Below are 13,223 nucleotides of genomic sequence, written 5' to 3'. Positions count from 1 at the left end.
CTATACCAAAAATAAAATACAAGACAGTGCAACAGCAACAACAGAAAAAGAAAAGACTATTGCTGTGTCCAAATGCACTTCCTTGTTCACTCCTTCACTACTCAGGTTTACAGTATAATAGATACTCCGCAGTGTACTGAGCAGCTTTTGTCATTTTGGGTCATCACTGACAGGTGTATAGTTGTGTAATCATAAAATGCGTAAGTCTACAGCCATGCTAGCAGCTCTGTGAGTCTGTACTTAAAGCTCAGCAGTGCTTTGAGTTAAATGCTAACGTCAGCATGCTAACATACTCACAATGACAATGCTGACGTGGATGTTTAGGAGGTATAATCTTTACCATGTTCTCCATCTTAATCTAGCTTGTTAGCATGCTATATTAGCACTAAACCCAAAGTATGGTTGAGGCTGATCATGAATCAAAGTATCGGACAAATTAGACCTCATGATGACGCTTGATGAAAAGTTGAGGGATCGCCAATTCATCCTGAGGGGGACATAAACGCCTGAACCAAATTTCATGATAATCCATCAAATAGTTGTCAAGACATTTCACTAAAGGACTAAAATTTCAGCCTCATGGTGGCACTGGAGGGAAGGTCAGGGGAATTAGTGCATTTTACAACTTTGAGGACATAACGATTTAAAGAAGGGCTATTGAAGTGTTCGTACTGGTAAGTTGATGTACCTCAAACAAAACGTATCCACTGATTTTTCTTCCTTTACAATGCAAGTCCGTGGAAAAGTCTTTTTGGGCCAGTGTGCATCCCATGAAGGACCTGGACGTTGTAACTACACAGTTTGGCCACTCCGTCAAATGGGCCTCAAAGCCATGGGCACTTCCTGGGGGCTTGGGTAGAACGCCCTCCTGCAGTTTTGTGCCTTAAAAGAATCCAGCAAATTTCCCTCCTGTAGCCAAATGTAAAATTAGTGTAAAGACTGAGATTGAGATGCTGCATGAAGCACCTTTAAGGACAGTTATTCGTCACTAAATGTAACACACATTTACCAAAAATACAGCTGTTACCATACACCTTTAATAATCGGCTGATCAACAGGTGCGGTATCGATCTATTGAGGCGGCACATACAGTAGATCTGCTGACCGCAGCTGTTGTTGAAATCACCACAAACATTTCAGAAACTCGACAAAAACTTCTCCAGCTATCAGCCAAATAAAGATCTGACTCACTTCCACCCACCCTGGGGTTTTGCCGCTATAGCGTTCTTCCATCGGCTGGAACAAAACCACCATGACTCAGCAGAAACATAAACACCTCAAACACCAGAAGGGGTGCATGCAAACAAAGGGAAAGGTGTCATATTTAATTCATAAGCTCCTGCGATGCAGGAAAACCAGATTTTCCGATATGCTGAGGCCTGGAAGCTCCGTGCAGCCGGCTCTGGAGGATCTGCTCTGTCTACCAGGAAACAACAACCAGGGCAAGACACAGCAGCCGCCACGGGCACACATCAGACAGGAAGTAGCTGCTTAGGCTGCTTAATGTCAGTGGATATTTACTGTCACTGGGTGGGCTGTTGCATCCTGCAGGGCACAGCTGCATTTCCCATAGGACAGCTCCATCTTAATGGGCAGCACGCGCATAATGAAGCATGGTGGCGGAGAAATGGATGCCGTGGTAGTGACAGACGAATCCATTTTCACCCTGGGAATCGTCTCTTCGTAATCTACTGTAGCGTCAGAGCTGTGTGTCTTTTCTGCACAGAAAAGCAGCTATAGGTTTTGAACCACAGCGCAATAAATGCTCCCTACTAGATCTCTTATATTTAAATCATATACGGCAGGGCGCTCAGCCCTCCACCACCACCACCCAAGTATTCACCAGTGCTTGTGAATCCTCGCGTATTAGTTTGGTTATCATTAATACCAATTGTTCAACATTGTATTTTGAAATGACACAGGATTGCAGTGCACAAAGTCATCTGATCCATTGTTAATATAAAAACATTGATTAGTGCAGCTTCAACTAAAATGTTCTTTGCTCCAAACTAAACCTTACTTCAGTGAATTTATTCTGTTAAGATATTGTTTACACTTGCACAGATCAGAGTACATCTGGACCAGGGTTTGGTGGTCTTGTAATTTTGCATACAGTAAAAATCAGCACTTCAACATGGGATAGAGAAATGCCTTCTGGTTTAGAGCAAATGAATGTCTTAATATTCATACAGTAATATAAATCACAGCATAAAGTCAAAACATCTCAGAAGTAAAATATAACTCACTAGATATTGTACAAATCGGTGTTAAGCTCGTGAAAAAGTCAGAGTGCATAACTATAGTGAAATCCCACCTTAACGAGCAAACACATTCACATTCACGCTGCAGTTTGTCAGGAAGCACAACAGGAGGCGGTTGCCAGTGTATGTATTGGGGGTGTGTGTATGTGTGTGTGTGTGTTTGTGTGTGTATGTGTGTGTGTTGAGGAGAGGGGGGCAGGGGGGGGTGATTTGCAGGCCTAATGTCACAGGAAGCACTGGCAGCCATATTGATCATTTTTCATGCCCTGCCTCATTTCACTAAGAGGCCCGACCCGACTGCTGGTGGCGTTTTCAATTCACTTATGAGACAGACGGCGACAGAAATGCAGCTCCAACAGTAACAAACAAGGCCATATGATGCAAACCTGAAAACAAAACAGCGGCTCTGTGTGCAGTTATATTGCAGAATATTGCATTTATTTGTCGGTACACAAAATCAAGTGTTTGCAAACAGTTTGGAAAATGGCAATATTTTTAGTTGCAGTGAAATCATAATGTTAAGCAGATGAAACACTCAACTCAAAATCTGCAAGAGGTGCGTTAAATTATCAATAACCATACACCCAGAACATTGTGTCAGACATACACACTACAAAACCTCATTTACACTTTGTGAATGAAGCGATTCATTTTAAGGCTTATTTTTGTATGTCAGCGGGGGATTTTGTCGCCCTCCACTGGTCAGGGAGCTGTGCAGCAGAATCTCTTAATGCAATAATTACTAAATGTGATGTATTTGTATTGTAAATCACTGAACAGGAGTATTTCAATGGAAATGTGATGTATAAAATTTCCTGAGCTGATTTCTGACCGTTTCAAATGACATCCCGTTTGTTTATGTTAACTTCCATCAACCACACCTCGATTAGTGCGTTTCCTGCGCATTGTCAATCCGCCCGGAAAAGTCGTGTATTAGTATATTGAGTTGGTGTATTGATAAAAGCCGAAAGCGATTTAGTGCAATGGAAACAGATTAAGTGTGTAAAGTACATGAAGCATCGGACTTAAGTTTGCGCTACATTTGGCTGGAAACTTGGTTGGTTATTTCCTGTTCGCCGTAGTTTTGTTTTCTCTACTTATTATCTGCGTGATTAATAAATCGGTCCAACACATAAATATGTCATGTGCTGCATAAAAGCCACTCTACTCTACAGCTACTCCTCATTGCACACTTAAACTTAATGGATATTATTACTATATTTAATCTATTTATCAAAATGACCCAAAGCATTCTGCATCACTATTAAAAAACACACCTGCCCTCACTTCACCTTAGTGCCTAAGCGATGACACAGGAATCAGATTTCTTTGGTGGTGGGGCTGGCGGGGAAGGTGGAGAAGATTGCATGTTCTGCACTGTTCTGCTGGGTTGGTATTTGTATGAGGATGTGCTGGGGTGGTAAGACAGTGTGCTGGGTTGGTATGAGGCTGTGCTCGGTTTATAAACTGATGTGCTGGGTTGATGAACTGACACAATGGGTGCTGGTCTCGGTGCCGGTGCTGGTCTCGGCGCCGGTGCTGGTCTCGGCGCCGACGTAGCACCATATAAGTCAACGAGCGGGTGCGTGGTCTTGTACTGCAGCAGGTACTCGGGATAGATCTGGTGCTTCTCAAACACAACATAGATGGAGGGGTTAATGACGTCGTCTACGCAGCTGTCAAAGAAGTTTATGTCCCCGCCGTCTTTGGAAGGGGGTCGGCGGTAGTCGGAGGACCCTCTGGTGTAGTCTCCCACCAGCAGCCGTGTGACAAACATGGATTTGACATCAGAGTCACTGGTGTAGCTGTGGGAGTATTTGGCGTCCCGGGCAAAGTAACTACCTGGGTTTGGACACAGAAAGAGATTACAATTTTTGGATTACTGTAATGTCATTATACTCATTTCATTATCGATTCATCTGCAAATAATTTCCTTGAATAAACAGTCATATTTTTGGTCTCAGCGACCAACGATCTAAACCTAAAGATATTAAATTTACCATCACATACGACAAAGAAAAGCAGCAAATCCTCACAATCGTGAAGCCGAAACTAGTTTGACTAATGTTTGGCATTCTTGCTTGTTAATTGACTTAATTGATTATCACAACAGTTGCTGATTAATATTCTGTCAATCAACTTCTCAATTAGTCAACTAATTGCTTCTGTTTTTGTTTTTTTTACAGTTATATTTTGGCATTTTGAGCACCACATAGCAAATTGAGATCCATTGTCTTGGTAGGAGCTATAACCATGAATGTCTCTGAGCCAGAGCAAATCACTTTAAAGTAATACTGTTAAAAGCAATAATTGTTATCAGTAAGTAAGCCAGAGTGGATATTTCTTCAACTCACCTTTGCCAAAAGCAGTTCCATGAGTTCCACAGATTCTCCAGTCGAAGTTGGTGTGGCAGATGACATCTATATATTTAGTGTCAGTGCCATGAAAAAGCTTTTTTTCTCTCACGTTGCGTCGACCGTTGTTGTTCATCATCTGAGTTTTCTGCCTTTATTTAGGAAAAAGAAATCAGAAAACTTCAATCAAGCTGATGCATTTACGAAAGCGAGACTTTGTAACTTTTGCTGAACACTTTTGCTTTAGTGGCCAAATCCCACGAGTGAGCAATGTTGCTCTTTTCATCTATATGCGCAACTTTGCATCTGTAAGAGGACGAAAGTGTTATTTCTACTTTAACAAATGACATAGTCTCACTTTGACAACCAGACTGTGGTGATTATATTATACACACAAACACTCAGAAGTTTCCAGGCCGAACTCACAAAAATCACATACATACCACTGAAAGACTTCCCAGAGAGCTTTGTTCTGAATCCTCTCCATTTTGATGATATCAAAGCCTCTCATGGTATTACAGAAAAGAGCTTCAATCTCCTTAAATTCATCCGAGGTGCGCAGGAGGGGGACTCGCTGGAAAACATACACCAAATTATTTTTCCTAAGCAAAAAGTTTTTAATTCTAATTCAAAATTTAGTGAAAATACTAAGGAAGATCTTTCTATTAAAAAGCAATTCTCAGGTTACACTGATGGAAAATGCTTTTGGAGTGACAGAGCTGTCTGCTAACAAGATACTGGCAGTTTTTCATTCCTCCCAGGCAGTAATTTCTCTCCACTTCAAGATGAATCCTGCGTTATTTTAAACTTTCGGTTATTGCCGAAACCCAAAAGACCAAAACCACGTGTTAGTTAGCCCTAAGCCCATTGGTTCCTACTCAAGTTGTAACTCTTTAAAAACGAGTCACGAATATATAATTTTATCTTTAAAAAAGGATAAATCATTTCCTAAAACAGCTGGGCACTGGAGTTGTATATAAAATGTTACTCAAACAGGGGAAAATAGTGCGTTTGTTGGGGACTATTTTCAGCAGCAGACTGATTTTATTTACTGCAGCAGGACTGCGTATGTGTGATTGACTCAAAATAAACTACAGTGTGTGTGTGTGTGTGTGTGTGTGTGTGTGTTCATGGTAATGAATGTACGTGTCACTAAATGCAACAGTGCGGTTCACTGATGTGTGAACAGCACAGCACAGTGTCAACATACATTTATGCGGTACACATTTTGATAACCTACAGGAGCTTTATTTTTATGTTTATGTGGGAAACTTCAGATGTCCAGGTTGCTGCCAAACTGCATTGACCTTTTTAACCATTTTATCAGAAAATCACACCCAGGAGACAAACAGTAAACAAATATGGACATCATGAAAATGATGACGTGGCTACTTCTAAAATATTTAACATTGTTCATTCATATGACTCCTAAGCCTGCACATGAACGTTTGCTGAGAAGAGACTTTTTTTAATGTTTCTCAGTTGCAGTTTGAAGGTGTGGTGTATTCACAATACCGTGAATCCTGTTTGAGGAATCTGTGTCTTGTCCCAGTGGTCCGGTATAGCAGTGAAACTAGTTTGAGGCCTTCTGTGGTCAGAAAGAAAAGTAGGATTAGGATTAGTTTTATTGTGAGGTAGTTTGAGAACAATGTGGGAAAGATAAGTGGGGCCATCATAGTATATTTGGGACGTCGTACCTAATTCTCGCTGTTTGGACATCAGCTGCGGAGACAAACCGGGGCCGTCTTTTCACAATCCTCTTAGTGCCATAGCTCTTGTTTGTTTGTATCATGTCTGCGGAATTTTTTTTTTAAAAGACATGATTATAATACAGCTATCTTATTTTTATTTTATTTTTATTCTTATTTTACCTTTCATATTCTACATATTTGTTATCAAAACAATAGCACCTTCAGACCACGGCAAATTCCTTGTAATGTACGTTACTTGGCAATAAACAGTTTCTGATTCTGATTCTTTAATATTTCAAACTGTGCAAAACTGTAAACACAGAGATCAATTACATAATCTTTGTTTACCCTGGAAACTGAGCGAATACGACTGTGAACCAGCGATGAACTCCACAACATCTTTCTCATTGTCCAGAAACCTCTGCTCCAGTTTAGAGCTGTCCATGTCTGCTGGTTTGCGTCCACCGGTCTGCCACACAAGACAGATAAGTCTGTTTTTACCTCAAAACATATCTGAAACGGTAGATGACCAATCAGGAGCCAGTTGGTATGCAAAGACATTATTGCTGCTTGATATTGTATCTATTATTGTCAGACAACAACATTTCTTTTTACAAAACTTATATTCAGCTCATATTTGTTGTAACCTTGTGGTTATGGATGATTGATATGATCTATGGTGAAGTATGGTGACATTTAGTGTCATCTGTGAAAGTTGAGAAAATCCCAAGTAAAAAATGTTCTGTTGTTTTCAAGAAATATTAGTATTAGATGCTAAAGCAGATCTACTGGTGCACACAGTTCAATCAGGGCTAACATTTAGTTCTTCCTTGATCCATTTATTAAATCACCATTTCTAGATTATTTTAGATGCGAAATATCTCCTGTCTCAGAGCATAAGATCATTTAGTATTAAAATTGACTTCAACTTTAATTCAGTTCTAAATGCATTCAGTTTTGGGCAAATGCATCAAATTTCAAAATGTGCCTTAAAAGTTGAAGTTGAAATGTGAGGAACAACGTAAATATCAGACCCTGGATTTCTAACCAGACAAGTGTTGTCTTTTGTGCATAATTATTATGCTGTGTTCACATGCTGCTCTGAAAGTCTGATATCTGTAACTTCATGTAATGTTCCTTTTGGAAGTGTAAACTGTTTAGAAGGGCTCCGCTTTGAAAGTTGGAGAATTGATCAGCTTTAGTTGAAGGCGCTCCACCAAATGCCTTTAAAAACTTTATTTCTTAAGTCACCAATCCAATATGAGCATGACAAATTCAAATGTATGCAATCTGGCTACAATCTCCGCTGCTGCTAATCTCTCTCCTCAGAGACGCTGCCACACTGCCTGAGCTGTGTGCACAGGCTGTGTGGCAGCGTCTCTGCCTCTTTTGGTGTTTTTTGTGTGGATGTGAGCCAGATTAAAACTTTAATGATGTGCATGGGCAGCAGCTTAGGCAACAGAATACAGCAGGGAAGAGAGAAATGTCTGCCATAAACATACAGCGGATGAAACAGAATATAAAGAGTTGCAGGGTTATGTAAACACATGCAGTCGTCAGTTCAGCGCAGGATTAGTAGACCATGTGTGGGAAGGATGAAGAGGGAAGTTCAGTCGAGGTGTGATTTGAGTTTTTAGAATCTGACACTGCTCCTCTCCACGACAACTGTCAGAGTCCACATGGACGACAGCCAGTGTGGCTCAGATAGCTCAGTATTGCATCACTATTAGATATTATAAATTCCACTTTATAATATCAGCAGAGCATGCACAGTCAGCATGTGCAAAATGTATTACAGTGAGTTGCTGTCACTCCAGCGGCATTTAGGGTCGTGGTACGCCTCCAAAAGGTCACTGAAATAGAGGTAAAGTGGCCATTTTTAGCCCAAGTCAGCTCCACTAACTTCGCTTGCTGAGGCATGTTGTCAGTGTGCATATCTTCAGTGAAGCTGTTGGCTGCTGCTGCTGCTGCTGCTGCTCCTCTGTTTGCTAAGTCACACTGTTATCTATTAGGAACACTTTCAATGTTTCCACAAGGTTTTTATGAGGTAGAATTATTGAGTAATGACTTCAAACTTTGATCGGCCTTAAAATAGGATTAGATAACACTGGGGAACAATTTAAAAAAAAAAAATTCTGTTGAGTTAGATTTTTATGCTGATTAAAACTAACATTGGCATGCTGATTCCAAAATTGCAGTCAGTTTTTTTCTAGCACGTCAAGTTTTTTCTCCACAGCTTACCCTCCAGATAAGCAAAATTCCACTGATTAGCTGTAGTAAGACTTGCCAGCTGATTACGATTGGACTCATCTACAGCTACGTGGCAACTTGTTTGTGCAGTCACAATTGAGACAGTGCGGTGAGAGGTGTGTGCAGCTCCCAATAGGTCAGTACTATCACACACATATCTGTTAAGTACAGTATTTTTCATATTTTTTAAGAAAACGGGGATCCTATAGTTCAAAAACTTGACGTGATAGAGAAAAACTGAGATCAGTTTTGGATTCCGCACCCAAAAATTTGTTAAAAACAGCTGTCAGACCTAACTCAACAAAAATTGTGTTCCCCAGTGTAATATATCGATTGATTAATGTTGCATATTGGGGATCACCATTTTAGAATATTTACCATATAGCATTACATAATTAAGATCATTTAATGAAAAAACAATCTATTGTGACAATAATAGTTGCTTTTTGGCCACGTGGGGGCAGAAAAAACCCCCAAAACACTGACATTTTGTCACCTTAAAGTTCATATGGCGAACGTGTCGGTTGCTTATTTACACATCCAGCAGTCAATTAGTAAAATTAGCCTTCGTTTGGAGTTGTGTTTGTGTTCATCTGACAAATATTCACTCTCCTTTCAGTGGGTTTGTCTTCCTGAGGGAAATATCTGGGTCTTTAGCCGCTAAATGCTACACTATGTTCACTAGCTAATCGCTAACTTTTTACAAAAGGTCATTTAATCCATTGTTTCTAAAAAAAAAAAAAAAACTGGACTGGAGCAGCTTTAACGGGATACAGTAAACACAACAGTTAACTTTTATAGCCTTAAAATTGGTTCCATTTTGTGTATGGATGTCTCATAGTGTGTCGCGCTCTAAACCGTTGCACCCAGTGGAAGATTCCTGGCATTTCCTGCGTTATCACCACCAAACCCAAATACAAAAAAAACTCCAGTTACTCACAGCGTACATGTTCCACTTTCCGAACTCGTCCTCCCAGTACCAAAGCCACTCAGTGGTGTGGATGAAGGTCGGCGCACTCAAAGAGTTCTCGGTAGAGAGTCGCCGTACTTTGTTCGGTCCACAGGTCATCGTGTCAAAATGCACAGGTGGGCTGCTGCCACTGAACACAGCAAAGTGAGGAACTATTAATCCATACAAGTCATTTTTTTTTTAAAGCAAGTAATTATTACATCACACCAATACATAGTTTGCTGAAACATCACATCCATATTGGGATTTCTCCCCATCCAATGAAAAATGACCTTTCAGCTCATGTTTCCGGGTCATAAAACGACTTATTTAATTAAAAAGTGGTCAGTCTTTGTTTTCTCGAGATAATATTGGAAGCTGAGGCTCTGATTTTACTCAACAGCTTGTGGAGAAGCCTAAAGCCTGCAGTTAAATCGGCCTCACCTTGCTTTAAAGAAGAAGTATGACATTTTGGGTAATAAGTTTATTCCCTTTCTTGCAGAGAGTTAGATGAGATCGATACCACTCTCAGGCAGCGAGAGAGGTATCACTTTTCTCATTTAACTCTCGGCAAAGAAAGACAACAAGCGTATTTCTCAAAATGTCAAACCACTAAGAGCCATTTCATCAGTCGGGGTTTTAGAGCCCCCCTGAAGATGTGAATGAAATGCAAGATATACTTTCGTAATTGTAAAGTTAAGGATGACAATTATCTAACTTAACACTGAAACCCTAAGATCGGAAATTGGTCGTTTACACACCTTGAGATGGCTGACTTTAAGAGTGACATCCTCCCAGAACTACAATGCCATTAAATGTCAGAGCGAGTACCTGTATGCGTTTTTAGGGTCACAGTAGTCCTTCTCAATCGTCTCATTATCAGGCAAGGCGGTCCACTGACCATCCTCTTTGACCTCCCATCTGTACGGCATCTTGTCATGAGCTTTAAAACACCGGTCTGAGAACACATCGGCCATTAAACGAGATCAAGCTGATGCACCAATCGCTCTAAAGTACACAAAATAAGTAACTATTGTCGTTTTGCATGAGGATCCATGATCTGCCTGATTACTCACCCTCATGTATACAGCGCCCTTTGATGAAGTACATGCATATCTCAGTTTTCTCTAAAGGAAATAAACAAAAAGTGCACTATAAAGTGTTGTTTTTTTGTTTTTTTTTTACATTTTGCACAGTTCTTTCAGAAAACAGTTCTCATGAAAGCTTTTGCAGCCGGTGTAGTTTACCTCTGACAGGCCGTGGCCTCTCTCTTTTGTTCGGCCCATCGTTGCTGTGTGCATCGTCGTTGACAGCACCAGGGATGTCATTCGTGGAACGGGTTCGTTGCAGCGGTTGATGGTGGCCCCCGTCGGCACGGTTGCCACTTTTCCCTCTGGCTGCTGCTGAGGTTCGACTCGGATTTTGTGTTTGATTTCTGTTCTGACCATCGTCGCTGCTCGCGTCCGAGGTGTTGCCGGCAGTAGAGACGTCGCTGTTGGAATAGTTCAGTAGCTGCATGTCTCCGTCGAATGGCCCATTGACATTGCCCAGATCTACGGCATTGAGGATGTCACTAGTGGAGCAGGTTTGTTGCTGCGGTTGGCAGTTTCTTCTGTTGCCCCTATTGCCCCTATTGCCTCTGTTGCCTCTATTGCCTCTGTTGCCCCTGTTGCCACCTCTCCCTCTTCCTCTGAAACACTGCCCTGGCTGTACATTCAGACCATCGGCGGCGCTCGCATCAGCAAAGCAGGCAGCAGCAGACAATTCACTGGTGGAAAAGTTTAGTTGCTGCTGTTGACGGTTGCCCTTGTTGCCCCTCTCGCCGCCCCTGTTGTCGGAGTACCTCAAAGCCGCTTTATTAGCATAAACAGACTTCAAGGAGCGAATGAGGCTTTCAGGCACGCCCTTTTCCTGCAGGCTTTTTAATGGCTGTGGAGCGTTAAAGTCATGAGTCTTGGAGCAGCTGCAGCTGCGATTCAGGAACCTCTCACAGATATGCAGTCTCTTGCAACCATAACCATCCTTACACCCGTCGAACTCCCCGTCACCATTGTTGTAGTCATAACATATCTGGCATAAGGAGGATAAGACAAGGAGGAAAGGTGGTTACAATCAAGCAAAGCAGGAAACAGGGTTAGAAAACAACAAAGAGGACTGTTGTGATGTAAACATTTCATTTTTCAGTGAACTCCTTTAAGATAAGCGTTGATAAAGTCAACAAAACTTCGGCCACTCCAAAGAACTCTCAGGTCTGTTGCAATCACATTTTCAGGATCCGTGTACCCTTCCATACCCCGAGGCAACAGTTATTAGTTCTGATCCACACTGTGACCAATCCAGCAATCTGATTTGAAAAACTCAACTGGATGCATCATCCGCATGCAGTCAAACTTACGGGAGGCAGGAGCGTGTTGTCGCTCTGCAGCAGCAGCGTGCACAGCTCCGTCCTGCTCAGGCTCTCCAGCTCATGCTCCCTCAGTATCCCCTCATTCTCATCCGAGTGAAGCTCGTGTGAGAAGTTGCATCGTCTCCTGTCATCAAAGAACACAGCACACGCAGTTCGGCCATGAGTTTAATATCCCTGCAGGATGTTTTGTAACTACAATGCATTTCCTTTAGCTATTGTTGAATCTACAAAGTCAGTTGTCAAGAGGACAGAGCACACAGTATGTTACAAATGTAGTCAAGCTTTAAGGAATAGTTTTGGGAAATGTAAGACTGATACTCTCGTGTATATATGTATATGCATATGTAGCCATAATCAGCAGACGGTTAGTTTAGCTTAGCATGAAGGCTCTACAAAGTTAAGCCTAAATGGTTTTCCCAAAAATGTCAGCCTATTCCTCAAATAGTTTTATTCTAACTCTAAAGCTACAGGGGTCATTAGACTTCAGCCTTCCAAGGTGTAACATTAGCCTTTATGGCTACATGACGTCAATGTCTGTTCTACCAAGGTGTGTCGGACTTCGCCAACAGTGCGTGAACGCACCACGTGTCAAGGCCTTTTCAGACAATAAGTATTAAATGCAACGCAAGCCGTTTCACTTCAACGCCGAAACAAACCTGTGACAGCGTCGCTGTTTATTGAATGGCTTTAATCACACAAATAAAACGACAATCTGAATTTCAAGAATAAAGCTTCCTTTAAAAGCAATTAAGGAGTCACGGGACCAACAAGCTCAAGCAGACAGACCACTTCAAGGCTACGTGACTCTCCTTGACGCAAACACACTGACCTCAGCTGAGAGAACTGACAGGACCCGCTGAAGAGGAAGTTTTTACACAGGTGGAGCCCTCGGCATGGTCCCTGGCAGTCTTTGGCTCTGCACAGTCTCAGGTTGGTCCTGGCCACCACCTTCGGCTGCCCGAAAGGACAACACGAAACGAATTTGTCCTGGTTGCAAATGATCTCTGACACATTCGTTGAATCGCTCACGGTTAGATTAAACACCAGATAATCAGTGTTGACTGCTCCCTGATTGGCGCAGATGAACTTCAATATTTCCGACTCCAGCATCTTGGTGCTCATGCTGTGTTTCCTTCCACCCTCAAACAAGGCGAGTGACGGGAGAGCGGCTGCCGGGTTCAGTGTAGTGGGAAAGTTCGGTATCGTTTCTGATGATTGGAAACCGAAACTTAACCGTTTTCGGGTTCATGCTGTAATGCTGCTGTTCTCCGCTTGGGGGTGTCCCAGTGTTATATGAGCCCAAACAGCCCT

General features: G+C 41.9%; 1 protein-coding gene across 1 annotated transcript; it reads right to left on the bottom strand.

The window, feature by feature from the left end:
* Positions 1–2,672: 2,672 nt before the first annotated feature.
* LOC139305254 (protein mono-ADP-ribosyltransferase PARP12) lies at positions 2,673–13,022 on the bottom strand. The gene is made up of 12 exons (XM_070929202.1): positions 12,742–13,022; positions 11,901–12,036; positions 10,753–11,575; positions 10,582–10,632; positions 10,337–10,463; positions 9,497–9,656; positions 6,655–6,775; positions 6,313–6,409; positions 6,131–6,203; positions 5,059–5,189; positions 4,616–4,767; positions 2,673–4,103 (listed from the first exon to the last, which is right to left on the bottom strand). The coding sequence occupies exons 1-12, from the start codon at positions 13,020–13,022 to the stop codon at positions 3,562–3,564; spliced, it is 2,694 nt and encodes an 897-aa protein (XP_070785303.1). The 3' UTR covers positions 2,673–3,561.
* Between the last annotated feature and the right edge of the window lie 201 nt (positions 13,023–13,223).

Source organism: Enoplosus armatus, chromosome 22 (genome assembly GCF_043641665.1).
Source record: "Enoplosus armatus isolate fEnoArm2 chromosome 22, fEnoArm2.hap1, whole genome shotgun sequence".
NCBI classification, from domain to species: Eukaryota; Metazoa; Chordata; class Actinopteri; order Centrarchiformes; family Enoplosidae; genus Enoplosus; species Enoplosus armatus.
The sequence above is the reverse complement of the archived record's forward strand: the minus strand, read 5'-3'. Positions and strand labels throughout refer to the sequence as shown.

What these genes read in the sequence shown, in the direction of transcription:
- LOC139305254 (XM_070929202.1), bottom strand. Translation starts at nt 13,022, where the DNA reads ATGCTGGAGTCGGAAATATTGAAGTTCATCTGCGCCAATCAGGGAGCA. An exon ending in TTCCTCAAACAGGATTCACG is followed by an intron (nt 5,190 to 6,130) that starts GTATTGTGAATA and finishes TATGTTTTCCAG; the next exon opens with CGAGTCCCCCTCCTGCGCAC. An exon ending in CTCTGGGAAGTCTTTCAGTG is followed by an intron (nt 4,768 to 5,058) that starts GTATGTATGTGA and finishes TCCTAAATAAAG; the next exon opens with GCAGAAAACTCAGATGATGA.